Source organism: Oncorhynchus nerka, linkage group LG13, assembly GCF_034236695.1.
Source record: "Oncorhynchus nerka isolate Pitt River linkage group LG13, Oner_Uvic_2.0, whole genome shotgun sequence".
Taxonomy (NCBI): Eukaryota; Metazoa; Chordata; class Actinopteri; order Salmoniformes; family Salmonidae; genus Oncorhynchus; species Oncorhynchus nerka.
This window is the reverse complement of record NC_088408.1, coordinates 38,588,845-38,607,178: the sequence shown is the minus strand read 5'-3', so window position 1 is coordinate 38,607,178 and position 18,334 is coordinate 38,588,845. Positions and strand designations below refer to the sequence as shown.

The window sequence follows — 18,334 nt, the reverse complement described above, 5'->3', positions numbered from 1 at the left end:
AAATAGTGATTTCTGATATGGTCCTCTGTTTCAACAACTGAAAGTGATTTGATTATTGCATAAGTAATAGGCATACCTTTGAATGCAGATGTGTTGTAATTGTGGTCGATGGCAGCAACAATGTCTTTCCAGAAGTCTGAATTCACCTCGTTCCCACGCTGTTGACAAAAACAAAATCATGTTCTTGAAAGGAGATACAATTTGGCGAAGAAAAAAAAGTGTAAACATATTCATTATCTATTCATAACTCACTTAAAAACATGTATATTTTTACCTTACGCAACATATCCACAACCCTTCCACAGAGAAGAGCCCCGGGTAGATCAAAATAGTTGTCATAAAAATAGTACTTTGCTGCAGAGAATAAAACAGAACATATTTATTGTAAGAAACAATCCAATCAATAATCACTCTTTAGTCTTTCACATATAAAAAAAAAAATTGAAACTGCATTGCAAAAATAAAGCAAAAACTGCTGTCACAATTTGGATGGGACACAGAGATTCAAGATTACAGACTTACTAGATTTGGTAAATGAGGTATTAAGGGTATTAAAGTTCTTCCATTCCCTTTTTGAACCATAATGTTTAATGATCTCTTCTGTGCTGAGGTTATTGGTCCCATGGGTTGCTCTGATGAAAACATGTTTAAAAATCAGGGGTTTTAATTCATTTGCGGTGGAAAGAGGAGTAACAAAAAGGCATGCCCAAATATTGTACATTGATACAAACACTTAAAAACAGGCATTTTTTCCCCCTATCAATATAAAAAGGAACCCAATATCAGAGCATGTAGTTGACTGTATCATTTACTGTTACCCTACCGTAAAACGGTTCCATCTTCAGCCAACTTAACCAAGTTTCCATCCTCAAGGTCTACCACTAAGCCTTTGAAACTGGACATACAGAACACACATTTCATAGTGGTCACTGGCAAAGAACAAGCGTGTTGATCAATCTCCTATGCTAAGCAATAACAATAAGAATCTGTAAGCGATATTCCCCAGAGCACCGTGCATTCATCCAATGCCTTTCATTTTTTGAAAGTGCCCTTTATCTAACCTGAAAATGGGGTAGTCATTCACAGCAGTGGAATGATGCATGCAGGTAGTCTGAATTTACAATGGCACACCACAGTCAAGAATGATTACAGCCTATTGAACAATGTGTTTTCTGCAGTCGTTCTGCTGCTGCTGCTTGTGACTCACCAGAAATCCCAGGAAGCAGGGGTCAATATAAGAAGGTCCTTGTCATAGTCTTTATGTTCTACCAGATACCTGGTAAAGCTCTCATAGATCAGCTGCAAAGAAGCACAAATATATAGGGTCTCACTTGCATTCTATTCTATCCACAGGTGGGGTGAACATTCAGTGACACTGAACCTTTATGTTTGTACCGATACATAAACACTGTGCTGTATTGACAACTACCGTGATGGAGCTGGCATACACTGTGAACCTCTTTATAAAGTCACGGCTTCAATGTCATGTATGTGTTCCTGACAGAGAGGATGCCGTTGGGTTTCTGCAGCTGGCAGTCAGATGTCACACAGACTCAGCTGTGACTCTGGCTGGACTGCTGGCTAATTTGTTGTTGCATATTGCTTATAAATCAAATGTACGCATGCTATAAACACATACTAATAGTGTTGTTAGGTAGGTAGTTAGACGTTGCATTGTAACAATGTCGTTTTTGGGGGCGCATGCATCGCAACTGCAATGTTTACCATATTAACACCATGTAGCTAGGATGTATGTATTCTATTCCATTCGTTCCATCATACATTGTGAGTATTAGCTATTGATCAAATGCAGCGAGCCATGAACGACTAACTTAACACTACCAGCTGGAAAGGATGGTTTATGTTGAATGCCAGCGTTAGTATACTTAGTAGCTAGCCAGCCGGCTAGCTATTGTTACAGTATCATATTGTCAGAAATCACAAGGACAGCCCGTGAGCTATAAATAAACTCACCCTAGAGGTCTCCTTCAAATGGTACCGACAGAGAGTGTGGTCCAAATCAAAACCAATTACATCACAATCTGAAAGGGAAAAATATTCGCTCATTTTAACGAGGGCGCTAGAAACAATCGAAACCAAGGATATTGTACTGTTGGCTACACACGCCTGCACACTGTATCTGTCAATGTCGAATCTGTACCCTCCAATATATTTGTTCCTACGGCAACACGTGGGTTGCTGTTACAAGGGGATGCTTTACAAAATGTCTCCAATAACCAGGCACTGTCGTACACATATAGTAAATCAAGGTCTACGAATTGTTCATTCATTGTTTGACATTCCGCATCAACCGCAATAGTGATATAAGGTGGAGGTGCGCAAGAACATGCACAAAAGGTTTGTGCCCGAAGCTTCCGGTCAGGGTGTACCGTAGTACGTCAAATAAATGTGCATAGTTATTCGAAGAGCGGGGCCACACATATCCTAGACAATTTGAAGTTCTCAAAAAGTTGTAGCCTTAATTATTTATGCTAGTTAATTAACTAAACTAAAAGCCTAACATTTTGCCCACACATATGGATAGGCCTAGCCCAAGAATCTACTCTTAAAGCTAGAATCCTTAGTTTCTTAAACAATGTTTGTAAATAACGTAAACAAACACTGTATATACTCAAAACACAGTTAAAACTATAATTTTGATATAATGGATGGTCAGTTCTTGCATCCAAAGCGCTGTCAATTAATTTGAGAGTGGTTACATTTCTAGCATATATCAGATTTATACCAAAACAGAGGCGGGGTGAGCTTTGTTATTGTTTTAATTGAGGATTCTAGCTTTAAGGAGTGTACAGTAGTAGAGCCATATATGGACCTATGAGGACATTGTATGTTATTTTCAGAGGTGGACTGGCTCTGGCAGCAAAAACAGTCAAACACTACTCCATCTAAACGTGAATCGATTCTCAATTGCGATACGGTTCTAGAAACATAAAGCCTTATAATTCATATCACAGCAAAATAATTTCACAAATGCAAAATATACACTTACTGTACACTGTTTTAACAGGCTTTATCACAGTTGCAGCCGACAGTATTTTTCAGTTTGGGTGGGAAACTTTTTGCATTTCCATCTGCTGTAACCTCTTTCGGCGTATTAGCCCAACACAAGATACATTTCTGAAATCCTCAAGAGTTTTCTTAATCACACACACACAAAATTGATATCATATTCACAGGAGGCATGACACCAATTTGTGTACATTGGGTCAAAACCATATTTTCAGTTCGCATTTGGTAGACTGGAACAGCAGGTTAGATAAATTGGGACACCATTATTATCAGGGGCGCAACGTTCACTGATGCCGGGGGGGGGGGGGGGGTGGACAAGAACCATTGCATTTCTGTCCCCCCCCCACTTTTATCATTGGAATGACTTACAAAACGAGGCAACAGTGTGCTTTACGACTGTGCGGACACCTCCAAGCGGTCGGGTAGGCTGATTGGAGTGTTTATCAGATTGGATAAAAAATGTATAATAAATCATATTATTATTATTATTATTCTAAAACCAAAGTTACACCCCTGACTATTATAGTCCTAATTATATCCCAATGAAAATTCAATGTGTGATTAGGAAACACCTGAGGATTTCCGAAATATATAATGATATCTCAAAGTGCTGTACAGAAATCCAGCCTAAAACCCCAAACAGCAAGAAATGCAGGTGTAGAAGCACGGTGGCTAGGAAAAACTCCCTAGAAAGGCCAAAAACCTAGGGAGAAACCTAGAGAGGAACCAGGCTATGAGGGGTGGCCAGTCCTCTTCTGGCTGTGCCGGGTGGAGATTATAACAGAACATGGCCAAGATGTTCAAATGTTCATAAATGACCAGCATGGTCAAATAGTAATAATCACAGTAGTTGTTGAGGGTGCAACAAGTCAGCACCTCTGGAGTAAATGTCAGTTGGCTTTTCATAGCTGATCATTAAGAGTATCACTACCACTCCTGCTGTCTCTAGAGAGTTGAAAACAGTAGGTCTGGGGACAGGTAGCACGTCCGGTGAACAGGTCAGGGTTCCATAGCCGCAGGTAGAACAGTTGAAACTGGAGCAGCAGCACGGCCAGGTGGACTGGGGACAGCAAGGAGTTATCATGCCAGGTAGTCCTGAGGCATGGACCTAGGACTCAGGTCCTCAGAGAGAGAATGAAAGAAAGAGAGAAAGACAGAATTAGAGAGAGCATACTTAAATTCACACAGGACACCGGATAAGACAGGAGAAGTACTCCAGATATAACAGACTGAGCCTAGCCCCCCGACACATAAACTACTGCAGCATAAATACTGGAGGCTGAGACAGGAGGGGTCAGGAGACACTGTGGCCCCATCAGATGATACCCCCGGACAGGGCCAAACAGGCACGATATAACCCCACCCACTTTGCCAAAGCACAGCCCCCACACCACTAGAGGGATATCTTCAACCACCAACTTACCATCCTGAGACCAGGCTGAGAATAGCCCACAAAGATCTCCGCCACAGCACAACCCAAGGGGGGGCGCCAACCCAGACAGGAAGATCACGCCAGTGACTCAACCCACTCAAGTGACGCACCCCTCCTAGGGACGGCATGGAAGAGCACAAGTAAGACAGTGACTCAGCCCCTGTAATAGGGTTAGAGGCAGAGAATTCCAGTGGAGAGAGGGGGACCGGCCAGGCAGAGACAGCAAGGGCGGTTCATTGCTCCAGAGCCTTTCCATTCACCTTCACACTCCTGGGCTAGACTACACTCAATCATATGACCTACTGAAGAGATGAGTCTTCAGTAAAGACTTAAAGGTTGAGACAGAGTCTGCGTCTCTCACATGGGTAGGCAGACCATTCCATAAAAATGGAGATATGTAAGAGAAAGCCCTGCCTCCAGCTGTTTGCTCAGAAATTATAGGGACAATTAGGTGGCCTGCGTATTGTGACCGTAGCGTACGTGTAGGTATGTACGGCAGGACCAAATCGGAAAGATAGGTAGGAGCAAGCCCATGTAATGCTTTGTAGGTTAGCAGTAAAACCTTGAAATCAGCCCTTGCCTTAACATGAAGCCAGTGTAGGGAGGCTAGCACTGGAGTAATATGATCTAATATTTTGGTTCTAGTCAGGATTGTAGCAGCCGTATTTAGCACTAACTGAAGTTTATTCAGTGCTTTTATCCAGGTAGCCGGAAAGTAGAGCATTGCAGTAGTCTAACCTAGAAGTAACAAAAGCATGGATTAATTTTTCTGCATCATTTTTGGACAGAAAGTTTCTGATTTTTGCAATGTTACGTAGATGGAAAAAAGCTGTCCTTGAAACAGTCTTGATATGTTCGTCAAAAGAGAGATCAGGGTCCAGAGTAACGCCGAGGTCCTTCACAGTTTTATTTGAGACAACTGCACAACCATCAAGATTAATTGTCAGATTCAACAGAAGATCTCTTTGTTTCTTGGGACCTAGAACAAGCATCTCTGTTTTGTCCGAGTTTAAACGTAGAAAGTTTGCAGCCATCCACTTCCTTATGTCTGAAACACAGGCTTCTAGCGAGGGCAATTTTGGGGCTTCACCATGTTTCATTGAAATGTACAGCTGTGTGTCATCCGCAGAGCAGTGAAAGTTAACATTATGTTTTCGAATGACATCCCCAAGAGGTAAAATATATAGTGAAAGCAATAGTGGTCCTAAAACGGAACCTTGAGGAACACCGACATTTAGAGTTGATTTGTCAGAGGACAAGCCATTCACAGAGACAAACTGATATCTTTCTGACAGATAAGATCTAAACCAGGCCAGAACTGGTTTAGGATGTGATGATCGATGGTATCAAAAGCAGGACTAAGGTCTAGGAGCACGAGGACAGATGCAGAGCCTCGGTCTGACGCCATTAAAAGGTAATTTACCACCTTCACAAGTGCAGTCTCAGTGCTATGGTGGGGTCTAAACCAGACTGAAGCATTTCATATACATTGTCTTCAGGAAGGCAGTGAGTTGCTGCGCAACAGCTTTTTCTAAAAATGTTGAGAGGAATGGAAGATTCGATATAGGCCGATAGTTTTTTATATTTTCTGGGTCAAGGTTTGTCTTTTTCAAGAGAGGCTTTATTACTTCCACTTTTAGTGAGTTTGGTACACATCCGGTGGATAGAGAGCCGTTTATTATGTTCAACATAATAGGGCCAAGCACAGGAAGCAGCTCTTTCGGTAGTTGGAATCGGGTCCAGTATGCAGCTTGAAGGTTTAGAGGCCATGATTATTTTAATAATTTTATCTAGAGATATAGTACTAAAACAATTGAGTGTCTCCCTTGATCCTAGGTCCTGGCAGAGTTGTGCAGACTCAGGACAACTGAGCTTTGGAGGAATACGCAGATTTAAAGAGGAGTCCGTAATTTGCTTTCTAATGAACATGATATTTTCCTCAAAGAAGTTCATGAATGTATTACTGCTGAAGTGAAAGCAATCCTCTCTTGGGGAATGCTGCTTTTTGGTTAGCTTTGCGACAGTATCAAAAATAAATTTTGGATTGTTCTTAGTTTCCTCAATTAAGTTGGAAAAATAGAATGATCGAGCAGCAGTGAGGGCTCTTCGATAATGCACGGTACAAGCTAGTCGGAAGACTTCCAGTTTGGTGTGGCACCATTTCCGTTCCAATTGTCTGGAAGCTTGCTTCAGAGCTCGGGTATTTTCTGTATACCAGGAAGATAGTTTCTTATGACAAATGTTTTTTGTTTTTAGGGGTGCAACTGCATCTGGGGTATTGCGCAAAGTTAAATTGAGTTCCTCAATTAGGTGGTCTGTAACGGATCTCGTTCTCCTCTTCTGAGGAGGAGTAGCGAGAAGGATCGGAGGACCAATTTGCAGCGTGGTAAGTGTTCATGATGTAATATTTAATGAATCAAACTGAACACTGAACTACAAAAAAATAAAGTGAATGAACGAAAACCGAAACAGTCCTGTCTAGCGACATACACAAAGACAGAAAATAAACACCCACGAAACACAGGTGGAAAAAGGCTACCTAAGTATGATTCTCAATCAGAGACAACTAACGACACCTGCCTCTGATTGAGAACCATACTAGGCCGAACACAGAAACCAACATAGAAAAACAAACATAGACTGCCCAGCCCAACTCACACCCTAACCATACTAAAACAAAGACAAAACAAAGGAACTAAGGTCAGAATGTGACATGGTCAAATGATTTTTGTCTTCTGACCTCCTTGGGTAGGCAGAGGGAGTCTGGAAGGACATCAATGAATCTTTGGGTTGTCTGAGAATTTATAGCACGACTTTTGATGCTTCTTGGTTGGGGTCTGAGCAGATAATATTTTGCGACTGCAAACGTAATAAAATGGTGGTCCGATAGTCGAGGATTATGAGGAAAAACATTAAGATCCACAACATGTATTCTATGGGACAAAACTAGGTCAAGAGTATGACTGTGACAGTGAATAGGTCCAGAGACATGTTGGACATGTTGGCTCCGAAACCCTTTTGGAGTGGGTCTGTGTACTTTTCCATGTGAATATTAAAATCACCAAAAAGTTTAATATTATCTGCTATGACTACAAGGTCCAATAGGAATTCAGGGAACTCAGTGAGGAACGCTGTATATGGCCCAGGAGGCCTGTAAACAGTAGCTATAAAAAGTGATTGACTAGGCTGCATAGATATCATGACTAGAAGCTCAAAAGATGAAAACATCTGGGGGGTTTTTTGTCAATTGAAATTTGCTATCGTAAATCTTAGCAACACCTTCGCCTTTTCGTAATGCACGGGGGATATGGGCACTAGTGTAACCTAGAGGTGAGGCGTCATTTAACACAGTAAATTCATCAGGCTTAAGCCATGTTTCAGTCAGGCCAATCACATCAAGATTATGATCAGTGACTATAACTGCCTTTGAAGTGAGGGATCTAACATTAAGTAGTCCTATTTTGAGATGTGAGGTATCACGATCTCTTTCAATAATGGCAGGAATGGAGGAGGTCTTTATACTAAACATCGCCATGTTTAGTTTTGCCCAACCCAGGTCGAGGCACAGACACGGTCTCAATGGGGATAGCTGAGCTGACTACACTGACTGTGCTAGTGGCAGACTCCACTAAGCTGGCAGGCTGGCTAACAGCCTGCTGCCTGGCCTGCACCCTATTTCATTGTGGAATAGGTGTGCATTTGGAAAGTGTTCAGACCCCTTGACTTTCACGTTACAGTATTATTCTAAAATAAAATCTCCTTATCAATCTACACACAATAACCCATAATGACAGGGCAAAAACATGCTTTTAAGAAATGTACACTACCGTTCAAAAGTTAAGGGTCACTTAGAAATGTCCTTGTTTTTTAAAGAAAAGCACATTTTTTGTCCATTAAAATAACATAAAATTGATCAGAAATGCAGTGTAGACATTGTTAATGTTGTACATGACTACTGTAGCTGGAAACGGATGATTTTTAATGGAATATCTAGATAGGCATACAGAGGCCCATTATCAGCAACTATCAGTCCTGTGTTCCAATGGCACATTGTGTTAGCTAATCCAAGTTTATCATTTTAAAAAGCTAATTGATCATTAGAAAAACATTTTGCAATTATGTTAGCACAGCTGAAAATGGCTGTGCTGATTAAAGAAGCAATAAAACTGGCCTTCTTTTAACTAGTTGAGTATCTGGAGCATCAGCATTTGTGGGTTCGATTACAGGCTCAAAATGGCCAGAAACATAGACCTTTCTTTTGAAACTCATCAGTCTATTCTTGATCTGAGAAATGAAAGCTATTCCATGCGAGAAATTGCCAAGAAACTGAAGATCTTGTACAATGCTGTGTGTAGCTCCCTTCAGTAACCACGAGCACAACCGTTCCTTGATTTTAACTGGCGGCTTTCTTCTGTAGTTTTAGTTATAATTATCACCTTCCTTGAGAACTATAAAGTAAATGAAAATACAGTTAAGCACACTCTTACAACCTTCTTATTTTACGAGTGACTTATTAGCTTGGTATAACTCTGAAGTGCTGACATACATAACAGTTTAGCTGGAGCTATAACAGTATCAGATTAAACACATGAATAAAGGAAAAATACCTCATTGGCTGCTTATTACAGAAGGGAGATAATCAAATTTCACACTTATTATTCCTGGCATGAATTCACACTTAATTATTATAACGTTACCATCATAACGTACACGCTTCAACTTTTACTAACTACACCCGATGACATGAAAACTTAGCTAACACAGCGCAGGATTTCCTTCCCTCCAAAGGTGTGTTGCCTCAATAATGTCCCTGTTACAACAGTTATTAGCTACGTAGTTCCGCTTGTTTTATAATTTCCCCCGCATAGCGAACACGTAAACAATTCAAACAAAAAACGACAGACTTACAGGTTACTTGTCAGTTACACTGTGTACTACTCCCTTCACAAGACAGGGCAAACTGGCTCTAACCAGAATAGAAAGAGAAGTGGGAGGCCCCGGTGCACAACTGAGCAAGAGCACAAGTACATTAGTGTTTAGTTTGAGAAACAGATGCCTCACAAGTCCTCAACTGGCAGCTTCATTAAAAAGTGCCTGCAAAACACCAATCTCAACAGTAAAGAGGTGACTCCGGGATGCTGGCCTTCTATTAAACTAGGCAAGTCAGTTAAGAACAAATTCTTATTTACAATGACGGCCTACTCGTCCAAACCCGGACGATGCTGGGCCAATTGTGTGCCGCCCTATGGGCCTCCCGACCACAGCTGGCTGTGATACAGCCTGGGATCGAACCAGGGCCTGTAGTGACGCCTCTAGCACTGTGATGCAGTGCCTTTAGACCGCTGTGCCATTGAGGAGCCCTACATAAGTTGACATTATAAAGGGCAATATTTTTTCCAATGAAACAATGCATGGCCAGTTTGGGTCGCACTTGCACGTTTCTTTGTATAAACAAATAGGCTGTGCCTGGACCGCAAATTTGTTTTTGCTTTTTCAATGCGGCCTGTGCGCTGATTAAGTTTGACACCCCGGGCTAGCGTATACATTTATGTAGCTAGGTATTTATTTTGCATGCTAAAAACAGAGGTGTGGACTCGAGTCACATGACTTGGACTCGAGTCACAAATATGATGACTTATGGCTCGACCTGACTTGATACCCTCCCCAAGCACAAATATAAAAAATGATGCTATTAAAAAAAGTGTGCAACGCATCAACTCTTTATTTAATGGATTACAAGTTGAATCGGACAGCAGCCAATCAAATTGTGCGTGACAGTGCAGAGGAACGTCGGAAGTTGAATTCAGATGGAGCACTTGGAATGATGATACCCCAAAATTATTATTTTCGGAAATAAAGACGACGTTGTATCAACAAAACATGCAACTTGCAAAACATGCGGGAAGAAAATTACAGACGGAGGCACAACAATTTCCAACTTTGTTCGACATTTGAAGCTGCACAAAGAACAGTAAATCGTGGATAATATAGCCGACACACGAGGTTGTGTGTTTTATGAGTGTGTAACTTGTTTCATGAGTTTCTTTTTGCTGGCTTGTGAGCTTGTCTGGAGCCTGTATTGTTATGTGCGCTCCTCACTGCTTGCCTAGATTAGACTTGCAGATTGACTCGCCACCACGCTGTTTGGAGCTGGAAAATATCAAATGAGCACATTTGTGACAGAGTGCCTCCTAGAATGGTTGTGTACTTTTCCTAAAGCCTCTTAGGGAGGCTGCGAATTTTCGCAGCTTTTTGTTAAAAATCGCGCAACATTTCAGCGCCCTGCTACTCATGCCAGGAATATAGTATATGCATATGATTAGTATGTGTGGATAGAAAACACTCAGACATTTCTAAAACTGGTTAAATCACGGCTGTGACTATAACAGAACGTGCGTTTCATCGAAAAGTGCAGGAAAATCTGATCACTGAAAATGGAAAAATATATCCATGCGCCACTTCAACCCATTGATAAAGGTGAACCACATTAAATGGGGCCGAGGTTGCAATACATACAGCTTCCACACGATGTCAACAGTCTTGTCATTTGTCTCAGATTTGTTTCTTGGTCAAACGAACAAGAGACAGCCCATTTCTTACGGTCTCCGACCGGATATTTTGGTTGAGATTTACCCGGACATTATTTCCAGACGTACAGCTATAGAATATACATGGCCTCGTGATCAATTTGATCGCTTATTAACGTTTACTAATACCTAAAGTTGCATTACAAAAGTATTTCGAAGTGTTTTGTGAAAGTTTATCGTCAACTTTTTTTATTAAAAAAAATGACGTTGCGTTATCAAACTCAGCTTTTTCCTTGATTACACAGTCTTCATAGATCGATATCTAGGCTATATATGGACCGATTTAATCGGAAAAAAATACCCAAAAGTGATGTTTATGGGACATCTAGGAGTGCCAAGAAAGAAGCTCTTCAAAGGTAATGAATGTTTTATATTTTATTTCTGCGTTTTGGGTAGCGCCGGCTACCGCAAAATCTGTCGTGTTAGGTGACGTTGCAGTATTTTGGACCCTCGAAGGTCGAGGGTTCGAGACCTGCTCCCTGCTGTTTCATTACAATAATATGAAATGGTATTACATTTGGTGAAGAGCACGTGATGACTTGTTTAGGACTCGAAACTCAAAGTTTAGGACTTGAGACTTGACTTGATACTTGACGGTCTTGACTTGAGACTTGACTCGGACTTGCCTGTCTTGACTTGGGACTTGAGTGCTAAGACTTGAGACTTACTTGTGACTTGTCAAACAATGACTTGGTCCCACCTCTGGCTGAAAACACAACAAAACCTGATAATTATAATAATACCCTCAAATAATTTGTTTTAAATTTCCTCAATGTTTCATGTAACTCGTCTTTAAAGGATTGTCTCCCCAAAATGCTTTTACCCTGCCATTAGACTCACACAATTGTAATAAACGTGCACTGTCCCTTTAACATAAAATAAACTCAGCCTGCAATCAGCTTTGCGGACCTTTCATCGTTCCCCATAATGAAAACAGATTATAATGTCAGTATACCTTAACCTCCTGTTTAACTTCAAATGGTGTTATCTGAACAATCAAGCCAAAATCAATAACTGTGAATTATTGTAAAACGATATACAGCTACTAAATATATTTGGAACTTTTTTTCTGTAAAGTGACTCAAAGCTATAATGCACGCATTTTCCCTCTAAATGACACAACCAATTTTCTCTGTCATAATTTGAGGAACGTTATTGTGTATTCAACGTAATGATGCAGTTTTATCTTCCAACTTCCTCTACCCCAAAATGTAAACGTACCATGTACTTCGCTAAAGTCATAAGAATATTTCGATGGGCACAGATCTATCGTAATTGTCTCTTCATTATTATTTAGAATTCATCAGATTTAGATAACTGTCTCATCCCATGACCCAGCACCTTTAAAAAAAAAATACGACTCCAATAGGCTCTTCCAGTGATCATTTGGGAAACACAATGTATTACATAGAAATTGCCTCGCCATTATCTCGAACGAATTAGTCTCTCAATTCAACCTAAACAAACTATCAAAACGTTCAGTCATATCTTGAACAAATACTAGTAACCGTATCAAATCGGGCAAAACCCATAAATATTTGAATTACAATCAGAATTAATTTTAGTCTATCGATGTCAAGGCTGAGACACGAACCCCAATCCCCCGCATCGAAGGCAAAAACTTTACCCACAACGCCATTCAAATTATTGAGTTTCCCCGCCAATAACCACACCATTATAATTGTCTGCACTAGCAAACTCCGGCACCGAGACAATTCCCAGAAAATATTACAATTCAAAGGTCTAAGCTTTTCCCCAGCGAGGATTCTCCTTATTCTCCGTTTTAGCGTCTCCAATATCCAACCAGGCTCCCCGTCGAAGGCGCTGCAATGCTGCCTTCTTCTGTCCACTCCCTGTATAGCTTTTCTCCCCGCTTCTACCACCATTTATTTCTAAAGTGGACTTCAAAGTTTTCAACAACTTCTCAGTCTCTTTCTTGACTAGTCATTGTTAAGTACATTTGGGGTGTGTATCATATAATTTTTAGAATGATTTCCAATACCAATTCGCCACTTTTTTTCATGTCAACGTTGCTACCTCCTTAGTCAATTAACAGTATGACTTCAAGAAATACCCGTAGGTCGTTCAAACTGGTATTAGCTATTCCCACTCAATACCCAATGTACTACATTCATTCAGTGAACTTATCTTATTTCCAATAAAACCCATCTCATTACCCTTAGGTCATTCAACTGTTATTGTACGCCGACTAATAACTAATGTACCACAGTCACTCGATGAACTTATCTTATTTCCAATATAACACAGGTCTCTTGCCTGTACTATTATCCGTAGATCATTCAGCCCGTCATCAGTACGCCGACTGATAACTAATGTACCACAGTCACTCGATTTGTCCTTATCAAATCTTCATTCACACCAGTAAGTACGCCGACTCACCCACACACAAACCAGTAGGTACGCCGACCCACCTAGTACATTACATTCACTGTTATATTGCCGTTCATCCTCACTCACACAAGTAGGTTCGCCAACCCACCCTCATATAAACCAGTAGCTTCGCCAAACTACCTAGTACATTACATTCGCAGTTATATTGCCGTTCACCTCACATTACCACTGGTAGGTTCGCCGACCCACCCTGACATAAACCAGTAGCTTCGCCGAACTACCTAGTACATTACATTCACTGTCATACCATAAAAGTGATCGATCAGTTCAAAATTGCATTTACCACTATGTATTCCTTATGATCCGTTACCAATATAAACTAATACAATTTGGTTACTTACATCAAACAGTTGTCTCACAAAACTAAATTTGGATAACGCCAATGTGCAGAACTTTAGTTTTTCACAACAGGTGTCTGCTTACCTTTTTTAGTTGACCGGTCAGGATTTGTGAGACACACCGTCCGACGACAGTACTGGCCAATCGGCTGGCACACCAATGTCCAGCGAAGTCCTTCACCAGATCACGTTCGGGGTCACAAATTGTTAGGGTTGCGTCAATTCGAATCTGGTGTCAGGATAAATTCCCTAGCTCATTCCCTAGATACCGTTATCACATATCTGGTTTCTGTTATTGTTAAGTTTGAGTTCTAACAAAAACAGTCTGTGGTTTGCTACACTACGTTCTGTATGTGTCCGTTTTTATGTTATTCTGTATTTTTACATCATGAGAAAGGTCCATGGCCCTGAAACTGTTAACAATGTTTCAAGTCAGCTATGTTGCATAACACATACATACATCCACACAAGCAGCAGATAATATTCAATCACATATATGGTAACGGGCTATAGTGCATAACACAGAATCCTCATAGTTGTGAGTCCTTTTCTGTTTCTGCTTGGATCTCCTTCAGTTTTGTGTCACTAACTGGTAAGTTGCTGTACACAGTGTGCACTTGCATGTCCATGCCTTCACTGAGGCTGCTGTCCTTATAGGTAAGAAACTTCCTGGAGAGTGTGTCTGCGACAGGGATGTCTTTGCCTGGACGGTGAGTGATTGCGAAGTCGTATTTTTGTAGTTGAAGGATCATTCTCTGTAGCCTTGGCTTGGCTGCGGCTAGTGGTTTCCTCATGATTTACTCAAGGGGCTTGTGGTCGGATTCCACAATGACTTGTCGTCCATATACGTACTGATGGAAACGTTTACATCCGAACAGAATGGGGTAGAGCTCCTTTTCAATTTGAGCGTAGTTGATTTCACAGTCTGAGAGATTTGGAAGCGTAGCCGATGGGCTTTCCTTCTTGCAGTAGCACTGCACCTAGTCCATACTTTGACGCATCCACTTGGAGTCTGAGCTCTTTGTCGGGGTCGTAGTAGGCAAGGATTGGTCCTGGTTCTCACGTGATCAAGTCTTTCACATTCTGGAAAGCAATGTTGTTGTGTTGCTTGTCCCAGAGAAACTCAGTGGACTGCTTTAGCAGTTGACGCAGGGGAACATTAGCATTGGAGAGGCTGGGTGCGAACTTGGCTAAGTAGTTTACCATGCCAAGCACTGTTTCCAGCTCTGCACAGTTCTTTGGTGGCTCATTTTCTTTTATGGCTGAGATCTTCTGAGGATCTGGCTTGATTCCATTTGCTGTGAGAAGATGTCCGAAGTAGCTGACTTCTGTAGCGCCGACTGTGCTCTTCTTGGGGTTGAGCCGGACTCCTCTCTCTCGGGACCTTTGCAGCATCGTGCGGAGCTTTTGGTCGTGCTCCTCTTTGGTTCGACCATAGACAAGGATGTCGTCTACAATTGCCACAGCTCCATCGAGGCCTTCGTACACTTTGTCGATCTTTCGCTGAAACTCGTCTTGGGCTGAGATAATCCCAAAAGGCAGGCGACGGAACCTGTAGCGTCAAAACGGTGTGTTGAATGTTGTGAGCTTAGATGACTCTTCTGTGAGCTTTATAGCCCAGTAGCCTGATCTAGCTTCCATGACACTGAAGTAGTGTGCTCCCGCTAGCTTGTGTGTGATGCCATCTAGCGTCGGTAAAGGAAAATGGGGGCGTTTGATAGCCTTGTTCAAATCTCTTGGGTCGAGACGTACTCGGAGCTTGCCTGTGCGTGGTTTCTCAAAACACCACTAACTCGTTTACCCAGTCAGTGGATTCTGTAACCTTGGTGACTATGTCAGATTGCTCCATGCTCTCCAACTCTTTCTTCAGACAGGCATGGAGAGCAAGGGGAATCTTTCTCGGTGGGTAGACCACAGGGTCTGTGGGCTTGTGCAGCTACCTGCTCAACTGGATCGGTGAAAAAGGGAGAGATATTTGCAACACATGGACACTTACCGAGGCTGAATCAAAGGTACTGAAAACATACTATTATTGTTCATCGTTTATCGTTCGCTAGGTACAAATTCCATGACAAAGTACAGGGAGCTAGCAAGTCTTTTGAACAGTTTGTGACTGAGCTGCGTCTGCTTGTGAAAGACTGTGATTATGCAAACAAGGATGAGATGGTCAGGGACCGTATTGTATTTGGAATACATTCACTGTGAGTGAGAGAAACTTTTGAGTGTTGGGTCTGAGCTAACGCTTGACAAAGCCAGATCTCACGAGCTAGCACTGGCTCAGAGTAAAACCATTTCTCGTGGCAGCACGAGCGCATCACGTGAACAAGCAGTGCATGCAGACGTCAAAGCACACCTCCGGTGCACAGAGAGCGCGTTTTAGAACAGAGAGAGACAACTCCAAAACAGAGCGACACAGACTCAAAACGCCCCAAAACATGTGGATATTGTGGATACAAAGTGCATGGCGAACAAGGAAATTGCCCAGCCAAAGGCAAACAGTGTACTACATGTGGTAAATGGAATCACTTTGCAGAAGTGTGCAGAGCTTGTGGTCCCATATGGCAAATTGTTTATTTTCTTATAGGCCTACTGTAGCTCTGATTGGCTGTGGCGCACCAGTCTACATTGAAACACCGGTCCTGAACACGCCAGATGATTTTATTATGTTTTATTTACTGCAGTGACTATTAATTGTCCAGAACGCACAGCCGTTTTCTCGTTTTCCCATATTGATATAGAATTTGCACAAATGCCTTAATATACATAATTCCCAAACATTCTATGAATTCATGAAAATGACCATATCTAAGCGTTCTCGCTTGTCAGAAAATGTAACAAACACAAAGTGTCATATTTCAATAAGATGTCATGTTGCTAAAATGCTGCCAGTTCCACTTCAACATCAAAACAGAAAGATAGCCACTGAATGTCAATGATCTTTACCGTGTACTTTGCGCGATGAGCTTCCTGTTTGATGCTCGCTCTGAAAGTGACGCAAGTAAAAGTGAAAGTCACTTGAGTAAAAGTCTAAAAGTATTTTGTTTGAAATATAATTCATTGTCAAAATAAGTCAAATGTAATTGCAAAAATATATTGAAGTGTTGAAAGTAAAAGAAGAAGTATAAATCATTTAAAATTCCTTATTTTAAGCAAACTAGACAGCACCATTTTCTTGTTTTCATTTTATTTACAGATAGCCAGGGGCACACCCCAGCATTTAGACATAATTTACAAACGAAGCATCTGTGTTTAGTGAGTCCACCAGATCAGAGGCAGTAGAGATGTTTTCTTGATACGTGTGTGAATTGGACCATTTTTTTACATTTAAGTCATTTAGCAGACGCTCTTATCCAGAGCGACTTACAAATTGGTGCATTCACCTCATGACATCCAGTGGAACAGCCACTTTACAATAGTGCATCTAAATCTTTTAAGGGGGGTGAGAAGGATTACTTTATCCTATCCTAGGTATTCCTTAAAGAGGTGGGGTTTCAGGTGTCTCCGGAAGGTGGTGATTGACTCCGCTGTCCTGGCGTCGTGAGGGAGTTTGTTCCACCATTGGGGGGCCAGAGCAGCGAACAGTTTTGACTGGGCTGAGCGGGAACTGTACTTCCTCAGTGGTAGGGAGGCGAGCAGGCCAGAGGTGGATGAACGCAGTGCCCTTGTTTGGGTGTAGGGCCTGATCAGAGCCTGGAGGTACTGAGGTGCCGTTCCCCTCACAGCTCCGTAGGCAAGCACCATGGTCTTGTAGCGGATGCGAGCTTCAACTGGAAGCCAGTGGAGAGAGCGGAGGAGCGGGGTGACGTGAGAGAACTTGGGAAGGTTGAACACCAGACGGGCTGCGGCGTTCTGGATGAGTTGTAGGGGTTTAATGGCACAGGCAGGGAGCCCAGCCAACAGCGAGTTGCAGTAATCCAGACGGGAGATGACAAGTGCCTGGATTAGGACCTGCGCCGCTTCCTGTGTGAGGCAGGGTCGTACTCTGCGGATGTTGTAGAGCATGAACCTACAGGAACGGGCCACCGCCTTGATGTTAGTTGAGAACGACAGGGTGTTGTCCAGGATCACGCCAAGGTTCTTAGCGCTCTGGGAGGAGGACACAATGGAGTTGTCAACCGTGATGGCGAGATCATGGAACGGGCAGTCCTTCCCCGGGAGGAAGAGCAGCTCCGTCTTGCCGAGGTTCAGCTTGAGGTGGTGATCCGTCATCCACACTGATATGTCTGCCAGACATGCAGAGATGCGATTCGCCACCTGGTCATCAGAAGGGGAAAGGAGAAGATTAATTGTGTGTCGTCTGCATAGCAATGATAGGAGAGACCATGTGAGGTTATGACAGAGCCAAGTGACTTGGTGTATAGCGAGAATAGGAGAGGGCCTAGAACAGAGCCCTGGGGGACACCAGTGGTGAGAGCATGTGGTGAGGAGACAGATTCTCGCCACGCCACCTGGTAGGAGCGACCTGTCAGGTAGGACGCAATCCAAGCGTGGGCCGCGCCGGAGATGCCCAACTCGGAGAGGGTGGAGAGGAGGAT

At 42.3% G+C, this 18,334-nt stretch overlaps 1 protein-coding gene across 1 annotated transcript in view; it reads right to left on the bottom strand.

The window, feature by feature from the left end:
* LOC115139514 (5'-nucleotidase domain-containing protein 1-like) overlaps nt 1-2,390 on the bottom strand; it is a 53,829-nt gene extending 51,439 nt beyond the window's left edge. Inside the window, exons 1-6 of the mRNA XM_029677003.2 lie at nt 1,975-2,390; nt 1,208-1,299; nt 824-895; nt 523-632; nt 275-354; nt 77-158 (exon numbers count right to left, since the gene is read on the bottom strand). Coding sequence (XP_029532863.1) covers nt 77-158; nt 275-354; nt 523-632; nt 824-895; nt 1,208-1,299; nt 1,975-2,067 — 529 coding nt within the window. The 5' untranslated portion in view covers nt 2,068-2,390. The remainder of the gene's footprint in view (nt 1-76; nt 159-274; nt 355-522; nt 633-823; nt 896-1,207; nt 1,300-1,974) is intronic.
* Nucleotides 2,391-18,334: the final 15,944 nt, after the last annotated feature.